General features: G+C 51.3%; 1 protein-coding gene across 8 annotated transcripts in view; it reads right to left on the bottom strand.

The window, feature by feature from the left end:
• Window positions 1-13846, bottom strand: part of LOC102543706 (methylcytosine dioxygenase TET3) — a 101004-nt gene that overhangs the window by 42183 nt on the left and 44975 nt on the right. For all 8 annotated transcript variants that reach the window (XM_072937474.1, XM_072937473.1, XM_072937475.1 and 5 more), the window contains one exon: window positions 6896-9041. In XM_072937474.1, the coding sequence (XP_072793575.1) occupies window positions 6896-9041 (2146 nt within the window). The remainder of the gene's footprint in view (window positions 1-6895; window positions 9042-13846) is intronic.

Genomic DNA, 13846 nt, shown 5'->3' with positions numbered 1-13846 from the left:
GCCTCCACTATTGTTTCTCCCCCACTGGAGTTGTATGCCCCACGTTATCCTTTATTCCAATTCAAACTGACCTTAAACTGGCAGGTAGCCCTTGGAATTCATATTTCCAAATTTCAGTTGATGAAATTTTCTCTTCCCTTTTTGTTTCTCTTGGTTCCTTTCACCAGGTTTTAGGAAAGGAGGATTTTGCTAACTTGCTATTAAGTCACCACTTTTCCTTTTAGTCCCCAGTGTAATATTTTTTCCTTCTCCACAGAGGCCAAGGGACAGGGCAAAGAAACGGCTCAATTCTTCTTAAAATAAAATCTGTTCTATGTCTTGCTTTGAGCAGTGGGAGAAGTGACTTTTTTCCTGAAATACAGAGTAGAAAGCTCTGGGGTAGAGCTCAGGAGAGTAAAATCCAATTTTTGAGGAAATGCTGCTTATGTGGCTCTAAGTGACTTTTTTTTTGCCCTGAGCACTTAATTTTACACTCATTAAAACAGAAAACTATGCTCTGTTCCACCTCTGCACTAGGCTGGAGAGAGAATGAAATGTATCTTTTGCACTATCAGCAAGAGATACTAAACACAAGAAACGACTCACTAATGCCTAGCAGAAAGGGGGGTCCTGAATTTCTAAATGAATCTTCCACCTTCCCCACCTCCGCCTGTCTGCGCGGAGACCAGGGCACCCACGCTTTCCTCATAGCCAGTACAGACGCAGGTGGAGGCATTTTTTCTTTATGACATTGACACAGAAAGATGGTTGATAAGTGGCATATAATTAATGCATAGGTGTCTAGATCACACAAAGATTTTACTGCACCCATCTTTTTCTAAACAAGCGTATGTAACGTCTCAGTTTCCTGATGTAATTTTAGTGAACTTAAAGCCAAACAGCTTAGGCTTATAGAACAGACTCCACTCCCACAACAGTCAATGACTGACTGCTGGCACACTGCCTCTGGGCAATCATGAATCCACACAGTGGGCAGGTGATGGCTGGGTCCTACCCCAGATCAGGTGTGCCAGATGGAACTTTGTTTAAACTAAAATCTTAGGTCCTCTGCTTGTGAGTTCACGGGCAGCATGCTGAGCCTGCTGGCAGGAGACAGAAATAGTGCCGTAACAATGGGCACACTCACTGATGACAAAGATCAAAGGAGAGCATGCCGAAGCCTATCTGCAGTCTTGGCAGAATTCAAATACGGGGGTAGAGAACGGTTTCCAGTTAACCGAAAAGGATACGTAGCACACCACCATGTGCTCAGCACCAGTCTACGTGTTTTAGAAACACAACATTTAGTCCCTGTTCTTAAGGGACCGGGATTCAACTGAAAGAAATACGCATATAATAAAAGGAGAATCCAGCACTACGTCTTGGCCCTTCTTCAGTGCTGCTGCTGTCAGACCTCCCAAACCACCTGTTGGTTCTAACCTAGCCTCTCCTCAGTTTCTTTCCACATCCCTTCCACACCTTCTCCAAGGCCTCCTGTTTGAGATTCTCCCCACGAAAGTTAGCATCCCCCATTCTCAGGCCCCTGCTTGACCTCTGTAGTCAGCCTAGGGAAGTGTCCATAATTGAGACTTCAACTACCATCGGTCTGCGGAAGAAACTCCGATTCACAGACCTACACGGATGCACACCCGCAGGCCCCGCAGAAGCTCAGGGGCGGATGGCCAAACTTGCTTCCCTCCCAGTATTTCAAATGGTGGAAAACGGCACCAGTGTCTACCATTACCCAACCTGGAACCTCAGGTGTCACCTGTGACTCCTTCTTCCTCACTCCTACATTCAACAGGCCACTGAACCAGTGAATTCTTTCTCTTCTTTCTTTTATCCACCCCTCCTCTCCTCCCTCCTACTCAATGTCTTTCTTACTTCAGGCACCCATTATTTCTTGCCTGAGCTTGCAAACTGGTTTCTCTGCCTTTGGTATCATCTTCTCTTCCCCTGAAACTCTCCTCTCCAGCCACTCCCAATCTTTCATCTAACACACGAGTCACACCAGAACTTCTTGTATTTCTCCATGCTCTCTCATCTGCACATCTCCATGTGGATTTCATGTATTTTTCATCTCCCTGATCTTCAAATCCCTTTGTCTAGAACACTCTGCCTTCTCCCTGTGATTAAACTTCTACTCATCCTTTAAAACTCAGATCAGACATCATCTCCTACCCAGAGTCAGATTCCCCACCTTTATATTGGTGTTCAAATATTTTATTGCCAAAAAAATGTTTTAAAGACATGAAGTTCAATCTTCATATCAAACTAAATGCAAGGGAGGAAAACACATTCTCATGAAAACTAAAGGAAACAGATCTTACACTACTGTCAAGAGAGATGAGAGGAAGTCTCTGTGTCCCCCGTTCAGAACTGCGGTCCACACGGAAGTCACGCAGGGCACACTGCTACCAGCCACACCTGCTGGGCAGCATCCCTCCTTCCCCCACACTTTCACTATGTTTCAGGCAAAGGAGATGCTTTTCTTGTGTTGCTCTTTGGCTACTTCTTTAGGGCTGGATGATCAATTGGATAAAAACACAGCATTCCCATGAAGACAACCCCTAAAACCTGTGTCTCAGTTCCCTGCTTTTGCTGTGGTTAGTGTCTCCGGCAACCTGTGGCCTATTCCTCAGAGTCATCAGAACACGACTTAAAAGTTAACACAGACCTGTTTCCTTATCTATAAAATGATGAACAGAAGATCTCCAAGGAAGGGTTTCCCACTAAAGCATCACCTGGACTCACTCCCTGTCCTGAGCTGGCTCTCCTCGTGAACTTCCCCCTTTCTGAGAATAGATAAAACACACAGAGGGCCTGGCTGACAGCCACTGCAGCTCACTGCCCTGTCTCTGATGTGGTGTCACAGGACAGTTAAGGGGTGGCTGGGGTGCTCTCCAATGTGTCCCTCAAAATATTAGAAATACATCAATACTTTCTTCTCCCAATAGTCCAATGCAGAACTTCGATTTGTGCCAAGGTTTCTCAAGCCTGTACGTAATACACTACCTTTTGGAATAAGGCATTTCCTTTCATGACTTTCAGATTTGTTTCTTTGAAACTCTGAGGGATACCTTTAATTCTAGTATTTCAAGATTCAGAGAACAAGTACATATGAATCCCATCCACACATTCAGAAACCTGTAATCTTCCTACCACTGTAAAACAGTGCTCTTGGTGTTGGAGGTTTTGGTTACCTGGTGGTGTCCATACTGGCCAAAACTGCTTGTTTAGCAAAAATCACCATGAAGCTTGAATATTAGGGGTTTTTTTTTACTATGCTATAAGACCTTTTTGTGCTTTTATAAAGTTGCTCCAGTACTTAACTGTTTGTTATGGGCACTTAATGGCATCTCCAAATTTCACTGTCACGTCTATGGCAAATTCTTCCTTCTAGTGACCTGCAGCTGCACCTCTCTACCTACCGTCCCCTGCTGAGGGGATGAGTTTCTGGAATATGGAGGTTTGTATCTGGCATTAAGCCCAGAGTGAACAAGCTTCATTCCTAACCCCTGCCCTGAGTCTGAGTTCACAAAGACAGATTCTGCCAAACCCGCTGATGGAAGCACCTGTCCAGACGTGGGGGCTCTCCCTAACGTGAGCCTCGCACCTCCAGAAACCGCTACCAAGTGGATCGTCTCTCCCTTGGCCCTCTTCATTCCTCATATCACTCATTTCTCAACTAAACAATGTTAATCATCGTATGGCATGGTGGTAGGAGTCCAGCTGCCTAGGTTTAACTCTCACTTCCGTCATTTGCTAGCTCCATGATCTGGATAAACTCCTGAATCTAGTTTTGCTTTCTTTATCATTAAGATGCAACTACTGACAGTCCTACCCCGTAGAGATGTCACAGAGGATTAAATGAGGCAGCGGAAGTACCCGGGACAGTGCCTAGAACAGAGCCAGGACTTGACACACCACTGTCACTGCCCTGGTTGCTGTTACTATTACTCTCCGTGGCTCCCTAACCGCTCTCCTGCCACATGGTCATCACTCTTCACCAGTCCATCTTCTGGACCACTTCTAAGAGGATGCACTTTCAAAAATATTTCTTGATTATAAAATGCATATTTCATTAGAGAAAATTCAGAAAACATTTGAGGGAAAAGTCACCCACAGTCTGACCACAGATACCACCACTGTGGGTGTATCTCTTCCTGGTCTTTTCTCTCTCTCTTTTTTTTTTTTTAACCTAGGTGAGCCGATCATTTATATATCATTTTTGTGTCTGCTGTTTTGACCTTAGCATTTCCCCATAATTTAACAACACAAAGCAGGTCTGATTCTAATTCTTCGTTTAGCATTAGATACAAATATTTTATCCATATTCCACATAAAGAAAGTACAAACGGGAGCAGCAAATGATGGGTGGTGGCGGCCCCCTTTATTGCTTCCCACCGCCCCTGCCAGTCCCCTGTCTGCCAAGCCAACGGGCTGCCAGCATGGCCACAGCTGGGTTTCTCTGATGCTGACAGCCTACTGCCTGAGCTTTGCTCACAAGCTTCACGCTGAGACTTGTCCCCTCGGCGCCTCTGGTCTCGGGAACGCAGGAGAACCCTGAGGGCCCCGGTTCACCCTGCGCCACTGGCCCCGTGTCCTGCACGCCTGCTCCCTGCAGTCTGGAGCGGCTGCCTTCTCACCTCTCCCCGTCGGCGTTCACCGCAGTTTTCCAGACCCGGCTCTGAACAACAGCCTCCTAAGTAAAACGTCACCCTCCCGCGGACAAGCAAGCCTGGTGTTTCAGAGCACTCTTACAGCTCCGGCCACGGCCCCGGGACAGCACGGGCACGGGGCAGACATCTGCTGCATGGGTATTTTACTGTTCATGCTGTCTCTTCAAGCAAACCACAAAGGCCTTCAGAGATGAACCATTTCTCTAAGTTTTTATCCTGCCTGTCATGAGTGCAGAGCTAGGTAATCAATAAACGACCGATGAATAAAGTGACAGCCAACACTTTTCTTCCCCCATAATATGTATGTTTGTACATCTTTTTCTGGCTTTATTGCACGAGGCTCCATAACAGCTAAGCACTCTCACAGGGCTTCCTGTGTGCCAGAAGCAGTCCTGAGTGCTCTACACATTCTAACTAGCCCAGACCTCAGAGCGGCCCTGGAGAGGGTCGACTACTTACCACCACTTCCATTTTAGGCGTGAGAAAGTGATGGAATTAGAATTAAAATAACTAGTTTGACCAAACATAACATCTGTATAGTTGAATTCCACAAGTGAAATATTTATTATGGATCAGCCCTGTCCTCAGCCCTGTATAAAGGTATTTCCCCCCTGGACGGGGAGAAACAGCGAACAAGGCCGTCAACACAAGGAAGATGGACCAGACACATACAAACACAAAGGAAGCAAGGGGAGGCCTGATCCCTATGATCAAACGCCGGGCAGTAAGGGACACTCAAAGGCACTTCATTATTAAACCCAGCAGTGCAGAGAGGGTCAGCCCTCAGCAGAAACCACAATCTCAGAGCACACGGAGAGCATCTGGCAGGATGCTGTGCATCTGCTCGCCCCCAGATGGGAGCACTGGAGCCAACTCTTTCCTGTTCCCCAAGTGATTCTCTGTCACTGGCCCCACTGCCTTGTGCCCCAGGAGCTGGGGGTGGCTGCAGTGGGCAGGACAGCCCGGCTTCTCCTTACCGACTAGGATACAGTATCCCAGCAAATCACTCAACTGACCTGATGCTAAATTTGAACAAGCAAGAAGACAGCCTTCTCATAAGACTTGTCTGTGTTTCAAAAAATCACAAGAATTCGACATGCTCATCACCAGCATGAACATGTGAAACACACATGCCTCCTACGGGACACCCTGCAAGCGGCAGAGAGCGGCAGCCTGGAGCGGCCCGGAGCTGACAGAGGCATCAGGGACCTGCCCCGAGTCAGCCGGAGTCCCCGCGAGCAGTCCTCCGCTGCCTGGGGCCCTGCTTTTATTCCAGAAGGCAGGGCTCAGAAACAGGCCCAGCTCCTCCGTGCCCTTCCCCACATCACAGCTCCAGCCACTGCCCGGACGTGAGCTCCATCCAAACGCGTAACTCAGAGCCCGACCCCCAGTCTCTCAGCCCCTTCAGACTCAGCTTGTCCACACAGAGCTCATCCCTTCTCCACATCCGTGTGCTCAGTGACCCCTGCCACCAAGGCAACCCGAGCTGTCAGCATCCCACACGTCCCCCTCCTCAGAGGCCCTCAAACCCGCTCATCTGCACCCCCGCCACCCACTGTTTCAGTCCAAGCCCTTTTTATTTCTTGCCAGGTTCATGGCAACACCTCTCTTACACATCCTCCTACCACCGTTTCCTTCCCACGAGCCAGAATAGTCTTTCCGAAGCACAAGGTGACAACAGGTCTGTACTTGCTGTCAAACCCTCAGGAGCTCACTACGTATCACCAATGAGATCAAGTCAAACTCCCAGCCTTGGCTCGCTGGGCCCTACAAGGTCTGGCCTGGCCCTCATGCCACCTTGGTTCATCCCTACACACACTCCTCCCCTTTGGCTCCCTCCGGACAGGGAGCCGTCCAAGTAAGCCCTCCCCGCTCACAGCCACCAAGCTGCTGCCCAAGCTGCCCTCTCCCCGGCCTGTCTCCTGTTGACCTGACAGCCCTCCAGGCCTCAGGACAAGCACCACCTCCTGCAGGATGGCTTCCAGGATGCCTCCAGCTCAACCGTACAACATAGTACCTGCGCCCACTCCACTGGCACACGATACACCACACGGCGGCACCATCAGTTTCCTTCAATGTCTTCTCCACGGGTCTGTGGGCTCATTTCAGTGTCCCCAGGCCCCAGCGTGCTAGCTGGCACACAGTAATTGTTTTCCAGATAAAAGACAGAGCCGAGAACTCCAACCCACCAGGCCAAATCCCTCTGCCCTTCCCTGATACCCAGGCGGACTTACCCACGCAGTCACAGGTGGGGAACTCGGCCTGGGCTCTCTTGGCAGGTGTGTCCAGCAGACTCTTGGTGGGCGTGTCCAGGTACTTAAGAGGTGACTCCAGGAAGCCGCTGAGGGTGGGTGTGAGTGGGTTCTCAGCCTTGGTGGGTGTGGCCTCCTGGCCTCCCTCCTCTGAATGGAAGCAGGTGGTCGAGAGCACAGTCACAGCCCCCGAAGACTCGATCTTGATTTGCTTGGGAGAGCGGGTGGCAAAAGGGCTCTCAGGGGCTGGGAGACAGGTGGGCTGGTTCTCGGGGTCCTGAATGGGCACAGATGGGGGGCCAGGAAGCCCAAAGCTATCCCCAAATTCAGCCTCAAACTGCCGGATGAGCTCTTCCAGCTTGTCATCGGCGGGGGGAAGTGGGCCAGTGGAGCCCGGCTGCAGGGTGGCCATGGGGCTGGGAGACCTCATTTCCTGAGTAGGGGGCAGCAGGCTGTCCCCGGAGGGACTAGGTGCAAATAGCGCAAGAGAAGGTTCTGGGGGCAGGGGGGCAGCAGGGCCCTGCGAGGCGGGGACAGGGGCGGGGGCAGGGGCAGGGGCGGCTGGGTGTGCCTGTGCATCCTCGGAGGCTGGGGACCTCAGCCCCTCCAGGACGATCTGCCGCAGAGGCAGGAAGAGAGGCTGCGCTTCCCGCAGCCTGGACTTCTTGATCTGAACGGGCTTCCGGATACTGGGCTTGATCCCAGGGCCGGCTTTCTCGGTTCCCACAGGACCCCCAGCTGGTGCCAGGGGCTTCTTCTTCTTCTCCTTGGGTGGTCTGTCCAAAGGCCGTGGGGCAGGTGAACTGGGTGGTGCCCACCAGCCGGGAGCAGAAGGCTCCGAGGGAGGGGGGAAGGGGGCATCGTGGGCCTGATCCAGGAAGAGGCTGCGCTTGTGCTGGAGGTGCTGCTGCAGGGCTGCCTGGGCCTTCTGGTGGGTGTCGGGCTCTGAGGATGGTGGGGGGGCCTCTCTCTGGAGGGAGGGGGAGGGGGCCGGGGAGGAAGAGGGCACCTCAGCCTTGACCTTTGGCTTGCTGGGCAGGGCCTCAGGCCGCTTGAATACTGACTGGATGTAATCACTGGCACTGCCCAGCAACTGCTCCAGTTCAGCCATGGGGTCAGGGCTTGGGCGAGGCATGGGCCAAGGGCTCCGGGGAGTTGCTGGTGGGGTGTCGGTGCCCCAGGTTTCAGCAAACTCTGTTCTAGGAGTTGCTGGAGGGAAGGCAGGGCTCTCGGGAGCAAAGGATGGGTGCTCTTCGGCGGGGACTGCAGGCCATGAGGGAGCCCGGAGGTAGGACTGGGGAGATCTGAAAGGGGCAGGAGGGGACAAGGCCTCAGGAAGGGGGCAAGGAGCCTGGGAGGTGGCATGAGAGGGCTGGGGGAGGGCGGAGGAGAGCTGTGTGAGGGCCTCAATGGCGATGGCGGTCTGCAGGCTGATGTTTTTCTCCTTGGCGATACTCAGGGCACTCTGGGACAGGGGCAGGCCTTCCGGAGGAGGTATCTGGGGGACCTCGGAGTTGAGGAGTGGCCTGGTGATGGGTGCCGGGAGGCCAGCCTCCCCAGAAGGCAGAGTCCCTGGGAGCCGGGGCCGCTCCTCCCCGCTCTCCACGACCACAGACTTGATCTTCCCCTCCAGCCACTCGAGGTAGTCAGGGCACTCTGGGCCATCGCAGTTGCAGTTGGGTGGTTTCATGCCATGCCGAGCGAGGGCCAGGGCAGTCTGCAGCGTGTCAAGGTCTTCGCTGCCAGCAGAGCAGTCCTCGGGCCCTGACCGGGGTCCCCTGCTGTTGTTCCCAGCCTCGCGACTCATCTCACGGTTGAAGGTTTCATAGAGCCGGGTGCTAAGGGCCCCATAAGAGGACACAGCTTCGGCCACAGCCGAAAAGGCCACCAGATCGTGGGCATCTTCCAGGCGAGCAGTGTGAGCTGGTCCTGGGGCAGCGTCCCAGTCGGGCTTCTGGTCTACTCGCCAAGGACCCCCAGCCCCCAGCAGACTGGGTCCAGCAGGTTCTCTAGCACCATTGACCGGCGCCCCTGAGGCGCTTAGCTGCCGTGAGTCCCCATGGTACACTGGCCCTGAGTCCATCGGACCTGGAACAGGTCCATCAACTGCGCTGAGCTCTGAGCCTGCCTGAAGAGAGAGAGGAGAGGGAAAAGGGGGAAAGATGAGCCATAGTATTTGAGAAGCACTGTCCTGCATCACACCACTCAGATGCACACCTAAACACTGCTTTTCTTGCAAAACCCTCCCTGTCTTTGATACAGCTGGGACCTCAGCTCATCTTCCCACATCTCCATTCCCAGCTAGCTGCACCAGCAGAAGCAAAAGGCAGACCTTTAAGAGACCCTAACGCATAATTCTGAATGTTGCTCGGCCCTTTTTGGACCTCGTACTAATCACGCTGACCAAACTCCCCTGAAACCAAGCATTTGTTGAGAACACACAAAAAAGATCTTTAACTCACAATGACCAATGTGACACCAGAACCTTTGTTTTTTGTCAGAAGCAAAAGAAAGCTAACCAGCACACCATGCAACAGTATGCCACAGGCGGGAAGTGCACGTGCGTGCGGGGCAGGGACAGGGAACGAGCAGCTGATTAACAGTTCAGCCTGAGCAAGAGGTCAGTCACAGCTTCTCAGGGGGAAGGAACCCACAGTTCTTTTCTCTGCCCATTACTGCCCTCACTTAAGCCCAGGCTGAGCTCAGAGAGCTGGTGACAAGACGACAGTCCCACCCCCGGCCCGCGGCCCGAGGAAACACTAACCATCTCATAGAGCGTGCTCAGCCCCACACCGAGCCAGTCCCACCGATGCCACGTGAGCTGCTGCTGGGAAGAAGATACAAGCTTCTCCCCATCCCAGGAACCACCATTATGTCCACCCAAAGCACACAGAAGGGGGAGGGCACAAGAGGAAGCAGGCCAGGTGTCCAGTGCAGTAAGTTGAAAGCTAACACAAGGATGCGGAACTGAGTTGGCAGGAATCTTTCCACCAGAAAGGAAGGCTCCTTCTTCCAGTCGAATGCCACCAAAAATACAGAAGGAACGATGGATTCAGAATGTCATCAGTGGATGCTGTGACTAGCAGGTGAAGGCTTGATGCAGGGTATGTACATGGCCTCAAAACATCTCTTTAAAAATTATTTAGCAGTAACTTTAAAATAGAGAAATCTGGCAGACACCACTTTTACCGATGATCAAAGTTGTCATCATTACTAATATGAGGACGGAACAACACCACGTGCCTCTTTATAGGATGCACTGAGGACAGCATCACATCAGTCACGTAGAACTCCAGCCAAAACGGAGAACTTAAATCTAATTGCGAGGAAACATCAGATAAACTGAAGCGGAAGGGCACGCTAGAGAGCACCTGGGTTGTTCTCTTCAAAAATTTCAAAGACAAGAAAGAAAAACATCTTTCCCAGCTGACACGGGACTAAAGAGACAGGACAGCAGAACGCAGCTCCTGGGCTAGGTCTTGGAGTGGGGGAAGAGAGCCAGAAAGCACAGGATGGGGACAGCTGACGAAACCTGAATATGGTCGGACACGGCCATCGTGGGCCCCCAAGTGGTGGTGGGAAGCTGGGATCCGGGACAGGCCTTTGGGAGGTGAGCGGAGGCCTCGGTCTATGGTTGCCGCCTCATTCTCGTCACTGCCCCAGTTCTGGCCACAGAGGACCCTCATGCTGTTCCAACATGCTTTTCTGAGCTTTGCACACGCAGTTCTCATTGCCTGGAATGCCCTTCCCGGCCTCGGAGGCCATTCTGGCTTATCCATCAGGCATCAGCTGTCACCTCCTCTCGGCAGACTGACCTGCGGCCCCCTCCCCCGCGTTCCCACAGCACCCTGCACCTGCCTGCTAGCGCTTATCGCACGCCACTACTGCTGTTCAAGCAGCTGCCTCCCACACCAGACAGTATTTCCTTCAAGACAAGGTCCAAATCTTAACCACTTCTGCGCCGCCTGCCCAGAGCTGCTGCTTGGACCACCTTCACAGGCCTTGCCCTGACCCTGGTGGAAAGACCATCTTTCAGAACCAGAAACAAACAACTTCTCCTTTAGGAATGTGGCTGTAAAGCCAGTACTCCCTTCCTTCCTTCTTAGAATCCAAGGTGGCTGCAAAGACAAAACCTGAAGTGGTCAAATTTTACACACTTGTGACAATGGGGAGAGTGTAGCTCAAGCGGTACAGCGTGTGCTTAGCAAGCACGAGGTCCTGGGTTCAATCCCCAGTACCTCCTCCAAAATAAAAAAAAAATAAGTAAAATTTTAAAAACCTAATTACCTCTCCTTGCCAAAGAAGATAAAACAATTTTAAAAAGTTTTACATGCTTGCGTATAAAAGACAGAAGGAGCCTGCATAACCAAGAAGGAACAAAAGAGAGTAACATGGATTTATAGGAAGTGTTAGGAAGACAACTGCTATGTGAGCTGAGGCTTCCCCAAAATGGTCAAGACAGCTAAAACAATTTTAAAAAGTTTTTTTTGTTGTATGAATAAGAAGAACAAGGAGGAGCTAGGCCTTATGGCTCTGAATTCCCTAGGAAGAAGGATGCTCTTTGGACCAAAAAAAAAAAGAAAGGAAGGATAGAGTAGACACGGATATGAGGGAAGTGAAGCCAAGACGGGTGGAAAACTTTAAGAAGCTCTATAAATCCCAGTTTTCCCAGCCAGGGCATCCCACTGACACATTCCTCACGCCTGCCAGTGATCCTGGAAGAAACCTGCCGTCAGAAGAAAGCGCCAAGAGGCGAGAAATGAGCAAGTGTCACCCCCAACTTCCAGTCCACTGGGTGAGAAAGGTCTGGGTAAGGGCCCCGTGTGGGTAACTAAAGGGACCTCGAGGAGTCAGGTTCACGAAACCCATCAACCCATCAACGCTCAGCTAACCTTGGTGCTTTGTGGTGTGCGGTCCCTGGACCAGGAGATGAGGAGACATCCTGGCTGACAGGCCACACACTCAAGGGCTGCAGGCCAAGTCTGCCACAGATCTGCTTTATTTGGTTTTGTTTCACCAATGTTAAAAAAAAAAAATCAATTTCACATGAAACCCAGATTTTCTTGAAGGTCCACACTTCTGTCTGGCAATTTTGCCTACAACCGAGCGCTGACTACCGCCCCTGCTCACCCCCAGCTTCGCCATCCGTGCTGCCTTCTTGAAACCAAGGCCAGGAGTCAGGGATCATTTATGAATTGCCTGAGTTACGTACCATTTCATTCATCTGTGTAGGCATTTGGGTTTGTGACTCGAGCTGTAGATGTTCAAGTTTCACAAGGTGGACTGTGATTCCCTTTGAGGGCCAGCTGCGGAGAGTTAGTGGCTGGAGGGGCTGCTCACCAATGGCTCAAAGCACGAGTGGTGTATCAACTGGGGGGCGGTCTCTAGGGCTGTGCTGCAGGGCTCTTCCTCAGAGCTGTCCTATTCAACGTATTTATCAGTAATGACAGTGAAGGTGTACTTATTAAACAGGCAGATGCTGAAGACAGGAGGGGTAAGAGACTAACTGAAGCTAATCTCAGTATGATGCAATTTGGCAGCTTCAAAGGATTTTATTAATGTTTTTTCAAACTTTTTTTTACTATAATCCACAGTAAAAATATATATATATATATATATTATACTGTGATCTATTATGTACTTACACATATGACGGGTTTGCAAAATGGTATTTCTCCTTAATAGATACAGGAATCCCTCCCTTCCTCTTTCTTGCAGGTTGTAACAATCTAAGGTGATTTCACAGTCCACTAATGGGTCCCAACCCATACACAGCTGGACACACACGTGACCAGACCTGCAGCACGGGCAGCAACAGCCCAGCTCTGCCCAGACAGTCCCCACCTGAGCACAGGCTTCCTCTGGGGGCTGCACCCTGTGAGGGGGCACAGAGGAGAAGCCAGCAGGGCAGCTCAAAACCGTAAGGGGGCGGGGGGCGGTACAGCCACAGTGGTACAGCACACGCTTAGCATGCACGAGGTCCTGGGTTCAATCCCCAGTACCTCCACCAAAAATAAATAAACTCAATTACCTCCTCCCGCCAAAATAAAATAATTAAATAACACAATAATTTAAAAGAATAAGATGCTTTAAAAAAAATCCAAAAAACAAAAAAAGAGGAGCAGGTCCCGTCTGGTTCCAAAGAAGACAAAACTCAGGTCTTTAAACATGTGAGGGCCTATCATCTGGGAAAAGATGAGACTGGTTTCAAGTAGCCCTCAGGGCTGGAATCAGAAAACGGGTAAAGCTTTAGAGAGAAGACTTGGGCTCAATTTAGGAAAGAGTTTTAATACTGAGAGATACTTAAAAAAAAAATACACTGCCCCCTGGCCACCTAACAGCCAGAGGGTATTCCAAAGGAAATCAAGCAGTTACTGGACAGTTATTGGCAGGAGGGCTGGACAACACTGAAGAAGGACAGAGGCTAGTCTAGGCCCTTTCAAAGCCCCAGTTAGACGTGCCCCAACCCCAAAACCCTCCACACTTTCTCCCTTCATTCTCACCGCCCCTGGGCTGCAGCAAGCACCTCTCTGAGGCTGCTCCTTAAAGTCTGGCTTCCAGCAGCCCCCAAGTCCTGGAACCTGCTACAGGCCCGCTGGGGGAAGTGCACCTAAAATGGACCAAACTCCCCACTCCACCTCCAACGGCTCCGTCCCCAGCTGTCTTATTCCTGCGAGTGTTCCCAACCCAAGCATCATCCCCGTTCTGCCAAGGTGCCCAGTCACCAGGTCCAAACAAGTCTAGACATGAATGCCTCTCCCTTCTATCTCCTCCCTTTCCCTTCCTGCCCTCCTAATTTTGGCCTTGGTGTGTGTACACACTTTCTAAATGTCCAGCCTGGCAGTAGCTCCTCTGGGCAGTTCTGTGTACCCCAGCCCGCTCCCACAGTCTTTTCTCCCCCTACAGTCCGTTGTTGATCCCACCCTCCCGAGA

Source organism: Vicugna pacos, chromosome 15 (assembly GCF_048564905.1).
Source record: "Vicugna pacos chromosome 15, VicPac4, whole genome shotgun sequence".
Lineage (NCBI taxonomy): Eukaryota > Metazoa > Chordata > Mammalia > Artiodactyla > Camelidae > Vicugna > Vicugna pacos.
Note: the sequence above shows the minus strand (reverse complement) of the source record. Positions and strands in the feature narration are given on the sequence as shown.